Source organism: Rhinichthys klamathensis, unplaced genomic scaffold (genome assembly GCF_029890125.1).
Source record: "Rhinichthys klamathensis goyatoka isolate OS25496 unplaced genomic scaffold, OSU_Roscu_1.1 h1tg000040l_1, whole genome shotgun sequence".
In the NCBI taxonomy this organism is placed as follows: domain Eukaryota; kingdom Metazoa; phylum Chordata; class Actinopteri; order Cypriniformes; family Leuciscidae; genus Rhinichthys; species Rhinichthys klamathensis.
Window position 1 is genome coordinate 7,873,426 of NW_026606587.1, and position 24,035 is coordinate 7,897,460.

Below are 24,035 nucleotides of genomic sequence, written 5' to 3' on the forward strand. Positions count from 1 at the left end.
TTGGGGTAGGGTTAGGGGTTAGTTTCTCTTTTAGCACTGTGTACCTTTCAGCATGCCCATTACGACCTGCAACTATCCCCGTCTCGTTTTTTTGAAAACTTCAACAAGTTCCTCATGTCTACACTGAGGTGAGGCTTCCATCTAAACAATCTGCTATAAAGTTCAGATCGGTGAAGTGCAGCAGTGATCTGATCCTTGTCCTTCCGTAAGTTTTTCTCATCTCCACATATGATCTCTGCGATCAGGTTCTTGGTCACCTCTCTTTATAAGGCTCTTCTCCATTGCTCAGTTTGGCTGGGCGGCCAGTTCTAGGAAGTGTCCTGGTTATTCTAAAACCTCTTCCAATAAAGAATTAAGGAGACCACTGTGGTCCTATAAACGTTTAATGCAGAAGTTTTTTTTTTTTTTTTTTTTTTTTTTTACAAAATGCTGCCTCTGTCAGTTCCTGCAGTTAGTTCCTTTGACCTCATGGCTTGGATTTTGCTCTGATATTTTCAGCTGTTAGACCTGCATAGACCTGTGTGTCTTTTTCCAAATCATGTCCAATTAATTGAATTTGAATTTCCATTTAAAGTGTAGAAACATCTCAAAGATGTTCCAGAGAAATTGGCATGCTCTTGAGCAGATTTTAAGTTTCAGAGAAATGGGTCTGAAATCTTATTTATCTCAAGTCTGAAGTATTTTTTCAGTTTTTTTATTTATTTATAAATTTGCAAAGTTATTACAAATATGTTTTTTTCTTTGTCATTATGGAGTGTGGAGTGTATACTGATGTGAAAAAGTAATTTAAAGCAGTTTAGCAACGCTCCAAGCGTGCAATATAACAAATGTGAAAAAAGGTCTGAATTTCTTCTCACTGCCTTGTATATTAAAAATTCAGTATACAATATGAAAATGATTAAATACAAATAAACAAGAATCATTATTGTGTTTATTAAATAAAAAGGGTGTTGAAAAAAGAACAGGATTTAACACTCCCATTTTTTAATGATTGTTTCTGGCAAAGCATAAGCACACCATCTAACAGTTCATAAAGACCAAAAGCAATGAACAGATGTGAAAAGTCAGTTACTCCTCAGTGAGAGCTTCTGTTTGTGTCCAAGCCGGGAACTTTTCACCCAAAAAATCCCTTGCCACAGCTCGGGCTGTGATAAACTGCAAAAAGTATTGACATCATAACACATTTAGGAATGGTGCACCTTTAAAACAAATGGGCCCTTTGAGGCTAACAGTGCTGACATAGACACAAGCAAACCATGTGTGTCGTTGCTGGGGGTTGTGAAGAAAGGGTCCCCACGATTAGCCCTGCGAGACACTGCTCATATGGGTTTCATGAGATGTGGTGGGGGATCTGAAACAAATGTGCTTTCCCTGCCACCTGGAAAAAACATTACTTATGGGGCCTTGCAAAATACAAGGTTCCAGGCTGCAGACAGGCCTAAAACACAAAGACGCACATTAACAGCGAGACAGGAAAAAGGGCTCCAGTACCTTTAGACGGGAACAGTCTATTACTCACTGGAATGGAATGTCACATGGAAATTTGACCAAAAAAAAAAAAAAAAAAACCCCTGCAGAAGTTGGATGGGCGTCACGTGAATTACACGTTTAGAGGAGAGCTGGATACTTATAGAGGTGTGCAATGTGGATACTTATGGGTAATTATGCTAGAGTAATGTATGCAGACAATTTAAACCTACATACAAGCGCTTCATTTACAGTATGGAGCGTCCTACAATACATATAGGGAAATACAATACAACGAAAGCAATATGTCGGGCCTATAAACAGCTTATAGTATAAACTTCCAGTAGACTAAATTAAATATTGGTTTGATAAAATATGTAAGATAAAATATAATAGTAAATACCGGTATTAGCTAAAACAAACAAAAAAACTAATGTTGTGAATGCTAAGGATGTTTAAAAAAATAAGTCGGTGGGGTCTAGTATTGATTTGGATTTTTGATACAACACATACATTTTTATTTTTGGTCATCTGATTCTATTTCATTTTTTTTGCTTAATGGTGTAGAACCTTTCACAATGACCAACCTTGTATAATGATTTGAAGGCTTTACCATGCAATACATAGCTTCAAAAGCAAAAATATTGTAGAGTCCAGCATATTTTTAAGCAGCATTGGAAGGAATTCTTGATAACGGATTCAGGTGTGAAATAAAAAAACGTACTACTGAGCAACAAACCATAAATCTCAGGATGATAAACCTCTGAGCTCATGACACTAACAATCATTAATCAGCTCAGTGTACATAAGAATATCATATATATATACATATATATATACATATATATCATATATAAGAACTAGAGTTAATACTGTAAGTGCTTTTATATGCACACATCAGAAAGCTGTTTTTAGTAAGATGTAAAACGACATTCATGTTCGCATTACATGCACTATGTTAGCGGTGTACTAATGAATCGCTGTATGCATGCGATTTTTAAATTTTTTAAATAGCCTAAAAAAAACATTTTAATGCAATGCGAGCAGATCTAAATGTAATGCTGCAATGCTGTAATCAAGACTTTAATTCATTTTAGCATTTAACTTTAATCATGACAGTCACAATGTTTTTAGTTTAATTGTGCGGGGCATTTTCTTTTGCCCCCATATCTTGAATTTGGGGCCATTTATGTTTATTTTGTTTGACACTTTTGCCACAAGCCCCCATTAATTTCTGACTCTGTTTCGGACTGATATATGTGTAAAAATCACCTATCAGAATGTAAAGTTAAAGGCTCACTAAAGTGACTTCAAATGCAGCATTATTCAATATGTTGACATAATTTCCACTGAAACAGGAAGACAGGTCGGGACATGTCGAACAGCTCCTCTTCTTTAAAGCTGCAGCCTGTAACTTTTTTAAGTTAAAAATAATCCACAATAATTATATTAAAAAAACATATTCTGCCAGTGGTCAAAACTATCTGCTTGCCATAGCTAGATTCAAAACGGTTAGCTTGTAATAATGATTTTAATTCCAGTGGTACTGGTGGGTTTCCGCGGGAAATTCGAGCATGTCTTTGCGTCATTACGTCACATCCGTACACATAAAGAAGGAGTTTCGGCTAGCCGGCTATACTGCGCGTGACGAGATGTTTAAATGTATAGGCTTTTCTCGCAGCACTTTACATAATTAAACTTATGGCATCCAGAGAGATCCAAACAACAATCATCAGTGTCAACTGGAGATTCAGCAGTTATAAAACCCAAAAGACTTCGTACTTCGGATTTAAGGTGGCTAGAGAAAGAGAAAGAAACCATCTCATGCGAACACAATGGATTTAAACATCGGCGGGGCTTTTGAAAAGTGCGTGAACTCCGTGTTTTGAAGGGGTTCAAAACGGAAGAAGAGACGGCTTTTTTCTGCTGAACAAGTAAGACATTTCAATAGTTCAATCGTGTAACAGTACGTTTTCTTAATTCACACAGTTAAGTTATGGAGTTTCCTTTGTTGTGCCTTTCTCGTTTTGCTATTATGGAGAATATGAATTCTGAACTACACAGGTAACCATAAAACAAATTAAATTTAACATTAGTCACGCAATGCTGATGTTGTTAACATGAACAATTTGAGAACAAAGTAGGCTATAATTTGCACGGTTGCTGTAAATCGCGTTGATTAAATCTAACGAAGCTTATCATGTCGAATGCTTTTTCCCCCTTAGTTGGTCAGAACAAAAATGGATGTTACTTACCTGTTCAGAAGACATTTTCTTATGAAAATTCTTATGTTGGTCAAACTTTCAAAAAGTGAATCTGTGATTCTGTATGCAGCACGGTGACTGACAGCACCACTCGCCTCAAAACACTGTGTTCATCCGCGCTGTTTCATGGCGATTTACAACCCACGTAAAGATGATAATTCCGCGAATCACTGCAGTTACAGATTTCGAACAGAGAGATGGCGACAAAGAGGAAAAGCTACGGACTGCAGCTTTAAAAAAAAAGGCAATAGCGTTTTGTTCATATCACAGCTCGGCCAGAGCCGTTGAGCTCAGTAAAGCCACAGTTTCCTCCTAATCTCTAACCGTTTCTCCTAATCTCCTCCATATCACTATCAAATAGCATTCTGTGTAGAATTCAAATGGGTCCGATACGTTTTGTGGTCTGCGCCGTCTCGCACATACGATCCACTCTGTCATCATTTACTTACCCTCATGTCATTTCAAACATATTATTCAAACCAATTTCTAAACCTAACTTCAAAACACAAATAAAGATTATTTTAATGTGACCTGAGATATTGTTGTCCTGGCACATCAATAAAGTATGTTTGATCCCCCCATATTTGATGTACTCCATTTATGTGCCTTGATCAATGTTTGTATGTGAATAAAAGCATAAATTCAATCTGTTTTTATGATATTTTTGAACGTCAAAGTTTTGGTAGAATGAAATCTCTCAGGTTTCAATAAAAATATCTTCATTGTGTTTTGAAGATGAACGGAAGTGTAAGTTTGGAATGACTTAAGGTTGAATAATTGATGACAGAATTTAAATTTTGGGTGAAATACACCTTTAAAAAACAAAAAGCTAACTTCTAGCACAGTGTCTACACTGGACTTATAATCAGTGATGCTGTTACACTGGATGCAGTGGTGCGGTAAGCAATGCAACCCGACAAATCCCGACAGTAAACTAATCCTCTGTTCTATTTCTGACATACTCCAAGCACCTGTGCTACACTTCTGACAGAAATGACAAATGAATTTGCAACGGCCACTTTGTTGCATCCAGCATCAGCTGTTGCGATGCGGTTTAAGACAGCATCATAACTGAAATGGCCATTTATAAGAGAGTATTTTGGAATGTTCTACATAGGCAAAATGTTTATCATGTGAAATGCACAAGAGACTTGGCTCACCAATATTTCCCAACATAACTTGCTGTTAGTATGTTGCCAAGCCAAAAGAATTATTCTTTTAAAGGCATAAAAATACAGCACAGACAAGTATGGGGCAAAATAATCATTATTAATTACAGCTAACTATTGCTATTGATTTCCTATTATTCCCCGTTTCCACTGTTGCCATCTATTCCTGTCCTATTAATGGATTCACTGACTGCAACAAATCCAGGAAGTCAGCCCTCATGCCAGGCACTCTCCCAAACAAACTGTTCCCAGTAAATGACTGTCAGTAAGATTTTTTTCTTTCAAAAGTCGAGAAAAATAATCAAATGACAGCACTGTGTTTCCATGAGGGCAAAAAGAGACGCATTAAGAACACATACTCAATCTCTGCTTTTACTCACTCCATCATATTCTCACCTCATCGTGTCACCCTGTATTAAGAATTATATTTCACATTGGAAATTGCTTTCCATAGTGTAATTTTGAATATATCAGGAACTAGAGTTAATACTGGAAGTGCTTTTATATGCACACATTAGAAAGCAAAGAAAGCTGTTTATAGTAAGACGTAAAATTACATTCATGTTTACAGTACATGCACTATGTTAGGGGTGTACTATTAAATCGCTGTATACATGCAATGCATTCAGTAACCAGAATTGTCCTCATCTTTCTGTTCTTTTATCTTTTATCGTTTGGCACAAATGTAAAATCAGTTCACAAATGAATCAGTAACTAATAACATCTGGGTAACATCTGACAGCACTACAAACTGCCTGCTTAGAAACATTGACCTGTCCATCCTATCTAGTCACAAAAAATAGACATTTACCTTCAATAAGAATATGACTACATAGAACTGTCTGAAAAAAGGGGGGTATTCAATAAATTTATCCTGCAACAAAATGTACAAATGACATGCATGAACTGACAAATGCAAATTCCAAAAAAGAACCAAAGTTGTATAAAAACAAGAATGAGCCTGCTTACTTCCAGAAACTGACAAGTTATGTAATGTGTGCATACCATTCGCCTAGCGCTTCCAGACATCTCATGCGACCCAGAATTAGCTCTGGATCATCTTTGTTCATGTCAATTTTTTTATCGTAGGCGACCAGAGCATCTTCCCACTCATGAAGTTTCTCGTACCAGGTGGCCTGAATCTCCTGTAGTGGAAGACAAAACATAAAGGGATGAATGATGGAAATAATTTAAATGAACCAAAATCTCATCATAGCACACATCATATCATTCCTAAAGGGAGCAGTCAGAAAAACCAGGGACTAAAATTTCTTTTAGATGGGAGAAGGATGAAAATTACAGTTTTTCACAATTGCTAAGACACTAAACCTCATTCTCTGAACCAAATTCTCAAAGGCTCATTTGTTGAGTAAATCACTCAACCTTAAACAAGTCCAGGCAGTTAGACACCATTTGCAAATTTCATGCACTCTTTTTGCAAAACACATTCTCACTCACTAATACTCAATACACACATTTTGCACTGTGATGCACTTGTTGCAAAAGTTACACAACTACAACACAGTTGTCATCGTTTGCACACAACGGCTCAAAATTGTTCACACTTGTTTCTAACGATGTGATCAAACCAACTGTACAAAATATAAGCCAGCTTACAGGTGGCACAGGTGCACTTAATATTGATACAGACAATGGATGGAAACAATCTGAGAATGAGAGCAGAAGAATATGTGCAAGAGGAGGTGGATGAAGAGGAATGAGATTCAAATCAGCATTCAAAGCTATTTTCATGGCAAAAATTCAATTATAAAAATACAAATATCATATAAATACAATAAAACAAAACAAATATAAACAACAAGTCATTTTATACAATATATATTTTTAAATTAACAAAAAATCCAAAACCTTTTCAGGCATAATCTCATTAAATATGTCCTTTAATGAAGTAACTTCATAAAAGAGCATTCTGCTCAACTACATCAGACATTCATAATAATAACAGAAAAAAAACTTGCCATAGTTTTGTCCTTTTGTCAGTAGCCAGTTTTGGTGTAACAAGTTGTACATTTTGTTGCCAGTTAGTAAATGTAGTCGGTGTATTAAGAGGCTACAATTTCCAAGTATGCCTAAGTGTAACTTGATTTACTCTGTTGTGTAGTGTAACTCTGATGTTACTCTGCCTTATTTGGGAAAGATGGCCTACAGTAGCCTTAAGACATCTCATTTTCTAAATACAATTAAATAAACACATTTCTACAAATGGTGCAAACTCGGCTAGATTATAGATAAAAGATTCCCATTCCCCTGCTATTCTGTGATCGGCAGTGATCGGCAATCGGCAGATCATGATTTTGGTGATCGGTAATCGGTGATCGGCCCCAAAAATGCTGATCGGAGCATCTCTACATATGATGTCTCAAAACTTCTCAACATTTAAAAAAATATATTGCTTAAAAAAAAATAAAGGTTACATAAATGTGAACAAAAGGCTTAGCTATTACAAAATGACTTTCAGATGAAGAGAGACAAATAGCTACTATTTTCCCTTAATTCCCTTAAAATAATGAGGGGAAAAGTCACAAATATTTTTTTGAGGTGCAAAATGACCAAAACCTTTCTTGACAGGCTTTGTGAAATTCACCCCAGTGCTCATCTTATGTAATCAATGCATAAATAATAAACAGATGAATAAGGGTTTAAAGCTCTTACCAGTTCTCCAAAGTGTTTCATGGCATACTCCAGCACTCCTGATGCGGCCTCTGGCTGCTGGAGCTTATTATTGATGCTATTAAAAGAAAGAAAAAATGTTTTAGTCCAGAAACACTCTAAATCTACTCTAATACTACACATATGATAATGGATACAAGTTTCAGGTTGGCTGTAAACAACACAGTCTCTATATTTCCTTCTCAGCTGAGGTCCAGACAAATACTTTTTTGTAATAGTTATAATTTCCATCTGGGCAACAGTAGTGCTTTGTAAAATAAAAATAAAATCCAAAGAGTCAAAATAGTTATCAATATGAGCTCAGTGAGTACAGCTCCGTTGTTTTGACGAGCTGCTCACTTTAAACTGTATAAACTGTAAAATAGTGCTACAGATGTCAGTATGTATCGCAGTCCAGTTGGAACACAGCCAGGATCCACTATTTGAATATGCCTGGAATAGACCCATTCAGAGACATTTTGGCATTAGTATAGTCTCAAGTTTACAAGGAGGAAAGGTCATTCTACAAACGCAGAGCAAAATCAGCTGACACGAAACAATATAACTGTAATATAATTTATAACTGTAAAAAATGGTAGTATCTCCAAGCAGATGAGCAATTACCCAGTAAATTTGCACTATAAATGTTCTGTCAAGTATTTCATTTTTATGTTTATGATGCTTCTAATGACCAATTCAAAAACTTCCCATCTGGAAGTACTCTTATGTACTGTAACACCACTCTGAAGTTTTCCATGACTGACAAACTTGCTAATACATCTTGTTTTAGAAGGGTAAGGGAATCCCAGTGAAAACAAATGATGCCATGAATCCAAACCAAAAAACGCATACATAACTAAATAGTAAAACAATAATATTTATATCAAAACTCCATCAGGTGGCAGAATGGAGAAAAAACCTTGGGAGAACCCAGGCTCAGTAGGGGGTCCAGTTCTCCTCTGGCCAATGAACGAACAGAGTATGATTATGATTCAGGCAACATTATAGGTCAAAAGTCAGATTGGTTTGGAACAATCAGAATATTATCCAGTTCCATCTAATGTGACATGGTATAACAAGAATACCTATAGTAAAGGCTCTTTTCAGTAGCTGCATTAATTTTTTCTTCTTTTTTTTCTTTGTATTCCGCTGTAACAGTATGAAATACTGTACATACATACATATACATATGTGTATATATATATACACTCATGTGAGTAAGAAAGGACACCCTTTATAATGTTATGGTTTTACGTATCACAACATAATAAATATCATCTGGTCGTTAGCAGGTCTTAAAATAAGGTAAATACAACTGCAGAAGAACAACAACAAATGACAAATTACACGGTGTCATTATTTATTTAACAGAAATAAAGCCAACTTGGAAAATCCATGGGTGACAAACTAAGTACACCCTTTGATTCAATTGCTTGTAGAGACACCTTTAACAGCAATAAGTTCTTTTTCTGTATGACAGTATCAGTCTCTCGCATCGTTCTGGAGGAATTTTGGCCTGCTCTTCTTTACAACGTGGCTTCAGTTTATTAGGGGCTTTCGCACCGGCTAGTTCAAGGAACTAGTCACCAGGGTGGTTCCCCGAGAACAAAATGTTCCCTAGGGCCATTTTCCTGGTTGCATTCGCACCGCCAGTAGGAACTTTGAATTGACGTAAGCGGCACTTCATGTTGTGACCTTTATTTTGACGGCGCTGAGAACGCCAGAGCCTGAGAACGCCAGAGCCTGAGCACACAGTGCTCGCATTCTCCGTGTTCATTAGTTTATGATCTGTTTAACAGTCCCGTCTAATACATTATTAGATAGAGCTGCAATACAAAGAAAGTAGACAGTATATGAAAAAGTATTACGGCTGTTTCACACCGCAAGCTTGAGCTTCATGTCAGCGTGAGAGTATTCTGGAAACACTGGAAGCATTTGTACAGCATCACAGCAGCGGCTGCAGGGCTAGGCTACGTATAAGCGAGCATTTCTTTACAAAGACAACTATAAAATTGTTTTTAGAAGTTGGTCTAAAACCATTTATAAACTTGATGGTCTTGAAAGTTTGTTTGGATGGGGAGGTGTACAACACTCACATGTAAATGGTAAACAACAAACACAACCAAGAAAACAGCTCCGATCTTGTCGTTTCAGTCATACTTCGATGTTTACAAGACCCAAACTCAAAAACGCACACTCTAGGTTGATTTGGGTAGTGCTAGCCTATATACCTGTCTGTGTATTACATAAACTAAAAGAAAGTTTATATATAATATTTTCTGGCTAGTTAACTTCAGTCTTTTTTATAATACACTATACTTTCACCCAAACTGAATAACTAAAAACAAGTTTAAATGGGTAAATCTTCCATTCCATAAATATTTTTGAGTCTTCATTGTCTTTTCTTATTCATTGACATGCTTATTCTGTGCATTTTGGGCACTTTTTGTGTGAAATCATATTTATTTTGTCCATCAAAAATGTGCTTTCACTTTAATTGAGCATGAGCAGCGCAGCAAAAAAAGATTCAGCGCCAAAACCCCCGCTTCACTGCTGCTCACGCGCTGCTTCTGCTCCCGGTGTGAATGCACTCATTGGTTAACATATACGCTGAAAAAAAATACATGCTGCTCACGCTTGCGGTGTAAAACGGCCGTTAGCGTTTGCCGTGTGGTTGATGATCAATGTCGCTAGCTGAGCAGAAATACATAATCATGTTTCGCTTGGTCCCCTCAAAGTTGCGTTGGATTTTTTCCTTAGTGTAATGCATAAGAGGTCCATCTTTTACCATTTTCCATGTTCATAGAGTTAGATTGTGGAGTAAATATATTGGCTATAATCTGTGTGTTTAAAAATGCTTTTTTTTTTTTTTAAATGGCGGGTGCTAGCCAATCAGCGTACGCTAACGTCACTGGTAGTTCCTATTGTGCTGGGTTAGACCCTACTCTGAAGTAGGAGCTAATTTAGTTCCCCCAAAAGGAGTTCCTAAAACTAAAATCGTTCCCAGTTCCTGCGGTGCGAACACGCCAAAAGGTGGGTACTTTCGCTATTAGTTCTAAGAATTATGAAAATGTTCCTCCGGTACAAAAGCCCTAATTGAGATGTCTTGGTCTTTGTGTATGCACAGCTGTCTTAAGGTCCAGTCGCAAAATTTCAGTCGAGTTGAGGTCTGGACTTTGACTGGGCCAGCGCAACACCTTGATTCTTTTCTTGATTCCCAATTTCGACCAAGCTTTAGCTGTCGGACAGATGACCTCACATTTGTCTCTAAAATAATTTGGTATACAGAGGAGTTCATGGTTGATTTAATGACTGCAAGGTGCCCAGTGCTGTGGCTGCAAAACAAGCCAAAAATCATCAACCCTCCATCAGCGTGATGGATAGTTGGTAAGAGGTGTTTGTGCTGATATGCTGTGTTTAGCTTTTGCATAACTTGGCGCTGTGCATTATGGCCAAACATCTCCACTTTGGTTTTGTCTGTCCAAAAAGGACATTGTTCCAGAAGTCTTGTGGTTTGCTTAGATGCAACTTTGCAAACCTAAGCAATGCTGCCATGTTCTTTTTAGAGAGAAGAATATTTCTCCTCTCAACCCTTCCAAACATGCCATAATTATTTAGTCTTTCTAAAGGTACTGCCATGAACTTTAACACTTAACATGTTAACTGAAGCCTGTAGAGTCTGAGTTGTAGTTCTTGGGTGTTTTGAGATTTCTCTGAGCATTGCACGGTCAGACAACTGTCACGGAATGGTTGTGGAAAGGAGAGCGAGGACTCAAATGCAGAGAATGAGTATTTAATTAAGATAGAAAATAAATCCAGGTATAACAAAAACAAAGCAGGCACGAAACGGGTCATAACTCAGAACACTGGTGAACATCAATAACGAACAAGCACAGGACTACAAACACAGGGAGACTAAATAGGGAAGCAAACAAGGAGGGTAACGAGAAAAGCAGGCGGGACAAATTAACCAATAATCAGATAACAAGATGGGAGGGGCTAGACAATAGACAGGGGGCCACATGGCACAAGGAAACACATGACAAGCCATGTGCTCACAACAAACAAGACTATAACACCAAAACATGGCAAACCGGGAATGTCAGAGCTCTGTCACTAAACAAAGAATAAACCAGACTGAAGTGACAGAACCGTAACATTACAATGCTCATTAGGATGAATTTGCTGGGACGTCCACTCCTAGGAAACTATCCAAGGGATTTCAGAATGGGTGCTGAGCACAATAAAGCAGGGCTATACACTTCAATTCATTCGCCGTCCCCCGCGCTTTCGAGCCCGGACCGCGACGATAGTGAATGCGGAAGTACCACAACTACTTCACGCAAAAATAGCAAAGCTGCTGTGCAAAGGGGCTATAGAAAAGGTACCGCCTTCTCTGAGCGAGTCAGGCTTTTACAGCCGATATTTTCTCGTACCCAAGAAGGACGGAGCCATCAGACCTATCCTAGATCTGAGACATTTGAACAAAGTGCTTGGGAAAAGACCGTTCGAAATGCTTACGACCAGGAAAATCCTCGCGCACGTTCGCCCGAGGGACTGGTTTATTTCTCTAGATCTGAAGGATGCCTATTTTCAGATTCAGATAATACCCCATCACAGGCAATTTTTGAGATTCGCCTTCGACGGTCAGGTATATCAATACACCGTCCTGTCGTTCGGCCTGTCTCTAGCACCGCGTACATTTACGAAGTGCATGGACGCGGCACTCGCCCCCCTGAGAAGTCAGGGGCTGCGAATAATGAACTATCTGGACGATTGGCTGATATTGGCACAGTCAGAGACAGAACTGCTATCTCACAGAACAGTGCTTCTCAGTCACCTGGAAAGCTTGGGTCTCACGGTCAACTGGACCAAGAGCTCATTAATGCCCAGCCAGTCAATTTCCTTTTTAGGAATAGAACTGGACTCGGTTACCATGATGGCTCGTTTATCGACACAGCGCGCCACCTAGCCGCATCTTTCCAGAAGGGCAGCTTTCTCCCTTTGAAAACATTTCAAAGGATGTTGGGCTGTATGGCATCAGCTGCAGCGGTGCTTCAGCTGGGCCTACTGCGCATGCGCCCGCTCCAACGCTGGTTGAATGCTCGCGCGTCCCGCCGAGCTTGGGTTTCTGGCGGCCAGAAAATCAGAGTGACTGAGACCTGCATAGTGGCTCTGCAGCCCTGGTTAGTAGCCGACTGGTACCAGCAGGGAGTGATGATGGGAACCATCTCTTATCGGAAAGTCATTTCGACAGACGTGTCCAACTCGGGTTGGGGCGCGCTGTTCGAGGGCACACCGGTCTTCGGCCAGTGGTCAGACCAAGAGAAGTATTTTCACATAAAATGTCTGGAAATGATAGCGGTCGAGAATGCGCTGAAGCGCTTCCTCCCGTTCATACAGGACCAACATGTTCTTGTCCGCTCGGACAACATGTCTGTGGTATCCTATGTAAACCGTCAGGGCGGTGTCAGATCCAAAAATCTCTGCAATCTGACGGAACGCCTCCTTATTTGGTCTCAGATGCACCTGCGCTCGCTGAGGGCGGCACATGTGCCTGGCCATTTGAACGACGGCCCAGACAAACTGTCCAGGGACAATGTTCCCCCAGGGGAATGGTCCCTGCACCCCCAAACGGTCCAGAAACTGTGGCGCCTATTCGGCAGAGCGGAAGTCGACCTATTTGCGTCAAAAGACAACGCTCAATGCCCGACGTTCTTCTCGAAGGACGAGGACGCGCTGGCCCAGGTTTGGCCCAGCCTCCCGCTATATGCTTTCCCTCCGGTCTCTCTGTTACCACAGGTGATCAAGAGAATCAGGGAAACGCGCCACTCGGTGCTCCTCATAGCCCTGCGTTGGGAGAATCAGATTTGGTTCCCGGAACTAGCACGACTGTCACATACAGCTCCGTGGTCGATTCCGGTGAGGCAGATCTCCTCTCTCAGGCTCGCGGCGTGATCTGGCATCCCCATCCAGAGCGCTGGTCTCTGCACGCATGGTTGATCAACGGGTACTCGTTGCCCTGCCAGAAGGAGTGATGAACACGATCACGCAGTCTAGAGCTCCTTCCACGAGAAGGCTCTACGCGTCTAAATGGTCGGTGTTCTCCGGATGGTGCACCGACAGAGGTCTGGACCCACGGACATGCGGGGTGGCGCATCTGCTCACTTTCCTAAAAGAGCTTTTGGATAAGGGGAGGTCCCCATCCACGCTCAAAGTATACGTGGCGGCCGTGGCAGTGTTCGCAGAATCGACGCACGGCCAGTCACTGGGAAGACATGAGTTGGTCATCCGCTTCCTTAGAGGAGCTAGAAGGATGAACCCGCCGCGCCCCCCGTCGGTTCCTATGTGGGATCTTTCATTGGTCCTCGAGGCCCTGAAAGCCTTTCCATTTGAACCACTAGACTCCGTGGGGTTGAAATATCTATCACTGAAAACCGTCTTTCTGACTGCACTGTCGTCAGTAAAACGTGTGGGGGACCTGCACGCGCTGTCTGTCAGCGCGTCGAGTCTTGAGTTCGGGCCGAATGACTCTAAAGTCATCCTCAGACCTAGACATGGCGATGTTCCTAAAGTGATGGGCACTCCATTCAGAGCGCAAGTTATTTCGCTGTCAGCTCTGCCAGCATCTGACAGCGAAAGTGATGTGAATCTCCTCTGCCCTGTCAGGGCGCTGAGATTTTACATTACGCGCTCCGCCTCCTTCAGGCGTTCAGAACAGCTTTTTGTTTCGTTTGGTGGGCGCACCAAGTGTCTCGCCTCCTCGAAACAGAGCCTGTCCAGATGGATAGTGGACGCTATAGCAGCTGCTTACGCGTCAAAAGGTCTGCAATGCCCTCTGGGCATCAGGGCTCATTCCACGAGAGGCGTGGCCTCGTCGTGGGCGTGGTCCAGTGGGATTTCTATCCATGACATATGTGTAGCGGCGGGCTGGGGCTCCCCGTCTACCTTTGTCAGGTTTTATAACCTAGAAGTTCCTGCCTTGCAGGCTAAACTTTTGTCAGTTTGAAGGAGATGTGTATTCTGCCCAGATCTTCCTGCTCAGATCACTCTCACATGACTCAGCTCTCCTGGTTGAGCTGCACTAGTAGGGTATGTGCCATGTGCCTATACAGACCGGCGCGCTGCTCTGTATTCCTTATGTGTGCTTATGTACAAGTGATGGCCCGCGTGGCTGGCCACCTTATTTTTTCCACTTATGGGGTTCCCCTGAAAGTTCGGGGTCTCATGGTGGATGCTTGGCGCGCACGGCGTTGACAAAGTGTTCCCGTAGCGTAAGCTAAACTTACGCAGTACGAGAGAACCTCTCGTAAGAGAACGATACTCGGTTACTAACGTAACCTCGGTTCTCTCTAGAGAGGGAACGAGTATTGCGTAACCGGCTGTGCTCGCGCCACGAGCGACTTCGCTTCAGTCGAAGAAAAACCAGGGAAGTCAGCCTACAGCCCCTACTTTTATACGCTAAGCCACGCCCATTCTGGCGGGCTGTGACGCTATGAAGGCACGGGCGCCCTTCATTGGGCGTGACGTCACGCCCGGCTCACTGGTAGGCTGCAGCAGTTGCCCGCAGGGCAGCCAATGAGCACGCGAGATGGCCTGCTCTAGGTCTGCTAGCTGCTGCACTGCGTTGACAATGAATACAAAATTAAGGATAATTTTTTGGCTTCAATATCTCAAGAAGATGAATCTTTCCCGTAGTGTAAGCTAAACTTACGCAATACTCGTTCCCTCTCTAGAGAGAACCGAGGTTACGTTAGTAACCGAGTATCGTTTTTTCTGTTCCTTCTTGTATTAACCGATGATGGTGAGATCAGATCTCCGTGTGGTGCAAAACGGCTGTGCAGACTCCTTGTGCATACAAAAATCTCACTGGATTATAACAATTAATGGCAAAATGATTGTTTGGAAATGTAAACTGTAAAACAAATCCCTTGAGGATTTCCAGGAAATCCCTTATATGCAAAGTATATAAAATGCAAATGAATTACTTAAAAATCATACAATGTGATTTTCTGGATTTTTGTTTTAGATTCTGTCACTCACAGTTGAAGAGTACCTATGATAAAAATTACAGACTTCTACATACTTCTACTACATGCATGGGAAAACCTGCCGATTTTGTTCTCCCCACTGTATATATTTCCTTGAGTCATTGTAATGCTTACGCATGTTAAAATGTATTGTATGAGCTTCTGTTACTTTCACTGTTCATTCTATAGCTCTATCATATTTTATCTATCATTTAATTGCACAGCACATATTTAGAGCTGCTCAAGCAGGGCTCAGTGCTAAGGATTGGGTCACTGGATCAAATATTTTAGACACCAGTGAAATATAACAATTATCTATTTTAATTTCGATACTACAGCAAAAACTACTAGCCTAATGCATTTAAAATTAAAACATTATTAAAGTAAGCAGTCAATAATAAAATAAGAATGGACAGACGGACGGATGGATGGATTTGTTACCCATATTGTCATTATTTGTTGTATGGTCTGTGATATGAAAAGTGTGATATGAAAAGTGTAGTGCAGCTTTAGCTTTAGTTAAGTACAATGAACAATTTTTTGTAGGGTGTGGGGTGGAATTGGCAGCACAACCAGTTCTCTCTGAGAAACGTCTGGACATTAAAAAGAACATTCAAACCATTGCATGCTCGATTAGTTAGAACCAGAACACAATTACCTGCTCAGGGCAGTTTGCTTTAAAAAAAGAAAGAAGGAACCGCTTAAAATGAGAAAGAGGTTAGTCTAGAGTAGTGCTTAATTTGTAAATAAATAATTGCCGGATAAAAAACAGCAATTAAAAGGCACTGTGACCGACACTGAAGTTTTCCTGGAACATACAGTACAATAACGCCACTAAACAGTGAAAGCACAACTGTAAAATATCATTCACAAGTTTCTGCACAGTCCTAACTACAGCTTAGTGTATTATTCTGTCACGTATGTAGCCATGTTGAGACCAAAAATCATTCAGTTGATCAGTGATATTCTCTCACCGACGACGTCATTGCCTTTTCCATTATCGATTTCTGATTCTGACTGATCTAAACCCAGTTGCTCGTTTCTCCTGCTATCCTGATTATTATTAGCAGTTCTATCTTCGGGATCTCTTTTGATCAGAAATACTACCAGCTTTACTCGTGGAAATGAAAAATGAAAATATGCTTGACTGTCTTTTTAACATTTTGGCGATATGAACTTATTTATAATAGAATAATTCATCAGGTACACTCTCTTTAAACTTGATGCTACTCTACAAACGTTACGCATTACTGCGTGCAAAACAATAAGCAGTAAGAACCAAACAATGATAGTGATTTTGAACTTAAGAGAGCTTATCAAAAATATATTTGCTGAGGGCCAATAGCAAAACATAACCTCCAAATAAATTTTTGCATTAACCCATGCTCGCTCTGTCTCTCACGGTGTGTGCACCCTGGCGCGAAGTGAGCGGTTTCAATTAATTCCAATGGAAACTGAGCTTTACGCTCACGCACGAGAACTGAACTGAAAATGCTCGCTTCATGCACTGTCACCATGTAATGCACTTGTTTATGCCGGATCGTTTAAAAATAAAGCCGGAACACAAAAATCCAAAATCTGACATTTTCCAAAGCAGGATCCGGCTCAAATTAAGTACTGGTCTAGAGAAAACAGTAATGTCACACTTGCACAAAAATATCCTTGTGCAAGAAGTAGAAGTAGAAAGCAGGAAGGTGTCTGGTTAAAGCTCCATTTAGGTTAAATGCCCATAATGGTGATAGTTTCACAAATCAACCTTTGCAGAATCTAGACTAAACCTAGATTATTTTGTGGCATTATGTCATTTTTATTGAAAGCAATATTGCAGAGAAAACATTAAGTGAGAAGGAGAAGCCTGGACTCAAATTTGTGTTGACTGTTAGAGCACTGCTTAATGTATCGGACCTTTAACCACAAGATTATACCATCGCCGTAATAAATACAAAGGAGCCAACATTTAAGTGATGTTTCTGACAAAACCTCGATTTTTATGTTTTTTCCCCCTCTATTTGATAGGTTGATGTGATTATAATAGATCACAAACAGAAGAAATTTAGTATTGGTATCACAGTACAACAACTAGTTCAGCTGCTTGTTTCTACACTTAGTTTTAAAATAATTGTGTTTAACAGCAGAATTTGTGGTGAAAAAACCATGATGCTGTACAGAAAGTTCCACCACAGAGTCGAAACAAGCAAAATGTGGCAAAATATCTCGTTAGCTCCCATGAAGCACACTGCAAATGACGTAATCGAGTTGGTCTTCCTATGCTCTCAAAATACTTAAATGTTTGAATATATATGCATATTTTGCACTAAACTTAAAATATTTAGTTTTATATATATAATCAACATTTTTAAATCAGTAGTATTATATTTCATACTTTATATAATTTGATTATGTTGTTCACAATGGTTCATGGGATTGAAGTTATTTCTATCACTAAAACCGTATTTTTGTCCGATTTTCAAATAATTTTTACTTTTAAGTTTGTAACGTTTCACCTCGTAGCTGGTTGGCTTGGTTCGTTGCTTATAACACTTTAGTGAAGACTTTTTTGAAATCCCAATGGGAGAAATGAACGGAGAAACCTGAATAACAAGGCTCTCACACCACAAAGACTTTGTGCTATTGGTCTGTTAATTCAACCTTCACACTCTGCTTTTACTGATGGAATCTGTAATCAGTGAAGATTGGTGGAACGGTGGAAAAGCAGCTAAATGCCAACATAGAATATTTGTTCTCACAATCTGACAGTCTTTTAGGGGGTCATCGGGTTTATGCTCACCTCTCCAAGGCCCTTTTCTGGCCAGGAGTCCAGGTCAAGGAAGATTCCTGGTTGTTTCAAACTTCTTTCATGTAAGAGTTATGGAGGCCATTGTGCTCTTCAGAACCTTAGATGCAACAGATTTTTTGTAGCCTTCCCCAGATCCCACAATTCTGTCTCTGAACTTTGCAAGCAGTTCTTTTGACCTTATGGCTTGGTTTTTGCTGATATGCATTTTCAGCTGTTAGACCTTAAAGACAGATGTGTGGCTTTCTAATCAATTTACCACAGGTGGACAAAAAAATTAAATAAATATGACTCTGATGACAATGATGGCAGACTGTATGATGGATTAAAAAAAAGTACTTGCTTGAACAGAACAAAAACAACAAGGATACTTTTATGGTACTGTTGTGTCTCAGCTGACAGAAAGTAAATAGTGTTTTTAAACCAGTTAAAGACTATGGGCCCTATCATACACCCAGTGCAATGCGGCGCCAGGTGCGACGCAAGTGTTTTTGCTTTTGCAAATGCATTTGCGCCGATTTGTGCGCCCATGGGCGTGCTGGTCTGAAATCTAGGTGTGTTCAGGCACATTGTTGGCACGTTGCTATTTTAATGCAACTGAAATAGACTGCGCCATTGACCAACTGAAACCTGGTCTAAAGTCAATGACCGAATATTTTTTTTTGTTATTTAAAGAGTGCGTTATTAATATTAGCCTATAGGCGGGCCCACAACACGTGTACACTGCGTATTACACACAGAGGGACAAGTCGCAGCACACAAACTAGCCAAATATTAAAAATAAAAGTTACAATGTAAAAGATTAATATTGTGTACATAAAGATATGGTGGAATCCGGCTTATCACGTAGATGGTGTTCTTGCGCACTTTAACCTCGGGCACGAGCAGATCCATTTGCTCTCTGCAGAAGCGTTCAGTCTTTCCGCTTGCAAATTCTGCCATGTAAATAGCAATCCACCTTGTGCAAGTGCAACTGGCTTTTAAAGGGAATGGGAGATGAGACTCTGATTGGTTTACTGCACGTTACGCCCAAAACACACCCATTACTCATTAAGAGAATAGGGACACACGTTTTAGACCATGCGTGCCAACCATTTTTAAACTAGCAAAAGTGGAATCGGACACGCTCTAAGTGAACTTGCGCCGTGCGCTTTAGACCATGCGCTTAGATCGTTAAAATAGGGCCCTATGTAGTCAAATTCCATGTCCATGTCTGCACCAGAACAGAACATGTCTGCTGCTACAGCTGCATGAAAGCACTTATGTTTACAGTATATTATATGTTCATCAGTAGCAGTGGCTGCCCATCGTTTGAACTATATTATGGGTAGGACTAATAGCATTAGTGGTCACAATATGTCAAAACTGCACTGTAATAGAGGACAGATGTGTTCACCTTTGGCTTTAGTGTGATGAAATAGTCCGGTTATGATGTCTTTCTCTGAGAATTACAGTATCAGCGCAATAAGACTCGAAAGATTAGTCCAGTATGCAGGCGCTGTGACAGGCTTTTAGGTCCTGTGAGCGTCGCGTGTACGCGCTCAGAAAAGCGGATGTTAGAACAGCGCATCAGCACGTGAATGACATGTTTACCTAGCAAGACTTTGACGCACATGCAAACAATGAACTTTTGTGAATTGCAGTGTCCCGTGAGTGTAACTCTACCTCTGCGTTTACATGTGATGTGAATGTACGTCGCGTTGTACAGTATGTTGAGATGAAGGCGCCAGAATTGAACTGATAGAATGCACGATAATATGATTTTTTTTCAAAAGCAGATCGTGGAGACATTTTAATCGTCCACGATCAAAAACCGTGAGACGCGCACCCCTAGTTGGAAGTTTAAGTTGCTGCCGCTCATGCTTCGTTCACGGCCGTCACGTGCGCATAGGAAACGCCACCCTATCGGCAAGACTCATCGGCAGAAATATTCATATCGGCCGATGCCGATGATGGTCATTTTAAGCTTTTATCGGCCGATACCGATGTTGTCCCGATATCATCGTGCATCCCTAATTATTAATGAAGCTGACTGCACAATGAATCTTTCATAATATCCACACTTTGTTCGTTATAATTAGAGGATTCGCCAGCATACAGAATTCAGCACTGAACAAAAACGTCAGTTTTGAGCGGTGAGGGGAGTCTATCTTAAATGCTTCTGATTGGCCATTGCGTTCAAGAAATCAACACATATGTCTGTGATTGGCTATATCGCTCAACGCTGCAAACACGTTATGAATAGAAATTCTGGCCAGTAAATCGTTTCTATTTGGTTTTAGTAGAGTGAGTGCATTACCGCACGCGCCCGCGCTCGCACTCGGCCATCAAATCTAGTCCCGCGCCGCACTCTATTCCGTTGGGAGTGCTCAGCTATCTTTCTCTTTTTCCCCTTGGGATCCATGGCCCATGACACACCCGCCTGTTTGTTTGTTTGTTTGTCAGCCACCGGTCTAGCATCACGCCGATCTGACAGACACGTGTGTCACAGTCTATGACGTAAATTCTTCGTTGACAGAAATGTTGAAATTAAATATTTATTATACACATTTTTACAACGTTGAAAAACTTTAAGAATATTTGTCATGTTTTTCCTCCTACAGAAATTATATTAAAACAAAAAATATTTTTTCCATTTTCAAATTTTTGAAAAAGCTCCAGGGAGCCACTAGGGCGGCGCTTAAGAGCCGCATGCGGCTCTAGAGCCGCGGGTTGCCGACCTATGCTCTAGAAATATTCATGAAAGGTGTGACATGCAGCTTAGACAATAGTTTCCATTTGATTCCATTTGATCCAATGGCATTTTTCTGACGTGCTATTTCTGACACAAGGTTGTACATGTGGATCTACTTGTGGTCTGACCACAAACACCACTGGAAGAAGTGATATTGTGTTATGTAAGCTGTATTATTGTCAGGGTCATGTTCAGTTTCTTAGTTTTCATTGTGTTCAGACTATGTTAGCATGTTTTTCTTTTCTCCTGTGTTAACTATTGTTCAATCTCTTTCACCTGTGCCCTGGTAATTTTGCCCTCTTGTATTTAACCCCTCAGTTTCTGTTTGTCCCTTGTCCTGGATTGTTTTGCGTTGATGGTTATGTGGTCATTTTATCTCCAAGTTATTCTCCTGCTCCTTGTTTAAAGTAAGAATAAAAGATTATTCCCTTGGACTCCTTCGTCTTGCGCTTTGTACAGCTACTAACCATTACAATTATAGCTAGTTCATCATAATAATACGCCTGCTGGAGAGGTGGATATAAGAACTTAAGACTCAAGCATGCACAAACACACGCCACAATAACCACAGGTAAAACAATGAATAGCACCTCATTACCATGGTAAAGCCTTCAGATACGCGGATGGGCAATATGTTATTCAGTGTTGCTATTGACGACGGTTGTTATCTTGGAATTACACACCTCGGAATGTCATGACTGACTAATCAGAATCAAGTATTCCAGAGAGCCATGTAATAAACTAGTTTAAATCACAGAGACTTTTGTGGTTTGTATTGGAGAACACTGCACCGAACTCGTACACTTCTCACTGGATCACACTGCGCTCTTTAGTGGTCGCTTTCGTTCTAAACAAGCGCTGAACTGTCTTTAAAGCCAAGCGGATACATGGTCCAAGTGGTGGGGTTCAAACCAGTAGTGCTGTTTCGTTCTGCTTTTGGCATATTTGCTGTTTGTAGTTTCTTATACGCAACAGAAATGGCAGCGCTTACCAGTTAGTCAAATTGTTATGGCACTAGTGCAACCTCTGTATTGTATAACAGTGCACAGTATTGCATAACTATAGCATAGTATATATTTTTTGTATAGCTTCTTTGAAATAGTAGTAGTAGTTTATTGTCATTCCAAAACATGCGGTACATGAAAGGAACAATTTCGTACACAGGTCTCAGCAATAACAATAGATAACAACATTAATAATAATAATAGAATACAAATTTGTATAAATAATAATATGCATAAAATAAAAGCTAAATAAAGCATATGTGTGCGTGATGACGTAAAAACTTATTACAGATAGCGAACTGTGCTTGATGATTTTCTGGGCAGACTTAACTACTCTCTAGTTCCCTCCGGTCAGCAACAGAACAATTTCCCCACCACACAGTGATACAACAGGTGAGGACACTCGACCATACATCTGTAAAAGGATGTGAGGACTGTAATGCTTCAATTTCCTCAAGAAACAAAGGCCTTATTTATCAGACTGGCCTTACAGATACTCCAAGTGAGTTCCTTACTATGCAGTCCCAAGTAGCTGGAGACCCCCTCAACAGCTACTCCTCCAATATCTAGAAGAGGAAGGATGTTGCAACTTTTCCTAAAGTCCACAATCATCTCTCTTTTGACTTTTTCACATTAATGCAGAGGGTTGTCTATATTACAGAGAATACAAATACATTTTACTTGACAAGCAATAAAATACACTGTTTTGCTCATAATACAATACAAAAAACACATAAAAAATGTTTCAATCATTTAATTAATCTAGAAACGAATTAATGTAATAAATGTAATGTGGCATCATGAAAAATTTGGAGAAACCACCTTCTCATAAGATACTGGAATATTCTTCTGTTCAGTAAATGCTCAAAAACGCGTGCACCTCACTATCAGTTTTTTGATGGAATACTTCTCCACATGTAGCTTTAGAAATAAAATTAAACATATGTTGACTCTTCTATATTGGTTTGTGCATCTTATGTTTGGCTACTGACAGACTGTAGCACCTCACATAGTTATTCTGTTAGAGAGTATTTAGTCCAAAGGAAAAGATAAAATAGTTCAACAAAACAACAAACAAACTTAGTTCCTCTAACTGCTCTGACATGAGAATTTATTTTTGAAGTGGAAAATTGGAAAATGTAAGAAATTAGAAGTGGTCACAGAAAACACCAGGGACCTAATGTATAAACGTTGTGTACGCACAAAATGGGCATAGAAACGTGCATATGCAATTTTGCACGCACATATTGTATATATACACACAATACATTTTTTTATGGAAAAAATGTAAATAAAAAATAAACTAGGCGTAAATATGCACGCACCGTACGAACACTCTAGGCCGTGCGTACGCACTCTTTTACTGGTGCTAGCAAATTAATGAAGTAAACAGAATTATTTTAAACTCTGGTTTCATTTTGATATACACATTTAGATTAAATATGCCACTCTCATTAATGGAGTTATGCACTCAAATTACATGAAATCAATATCCAGATTTTTTTATTATATATATATATATATATATATATGAATATAACTACAGCGAGGATTGCAGCGAGGATACAGCGCCTGATAATTCTGCTTTAAATTGTGTTCTAAATAGCAGAACTCTGAGAAAAATATTATGATTTTATATTATATTATGAAATATTATGAAAAATACCACTGTATTTGAACAATAGAATTTGAAGGAAATAACTCTTCTTTGAAAACTTTCTCTGAAAAGTATTTTATACAAATTTGATTTAATTACTCTAAAACAAGACAAGGATACTGAATGATTTTAGCAATGTAATGTGATGGCACAAATTGCATTTTTAGTCAGTATCTTATATTTTCCTAATATCTTGTATCGTTAAACATGGTATCACGTGGATGGCAATATTTATATGGAAATGAT

The 24,035-nt window shown here is 39.7% G+C and overlaps 1 protein-coding gene across 1 annotated transcript in view; it reads right to left on the minus strand.

The window, feature by feature from the left end:
* The window catches only part of mtor (mechanistic target of rapamycin kinase), a 191,538-nt gene that overhangs the window by 80,361 nt on the left and 87,142 nt on the right, over positions 1–24,035 (minus strand). The window contains exons 29-30 of the mRNA XM_056246740.1: positions 7,574–7,649; positions 5,906–6,045 (exon numbers count right to left, since the gene is read on the minus strand). Coding sequence (XP_056102715.1) covers positions 5,906–6,045; positions 7,574–7,649 — 216 coding nt within the window. The remainder of the gene's footprint in view (positions 1–5,905; positions 6,046–7,573; positions 7,650–24,035) is intronic.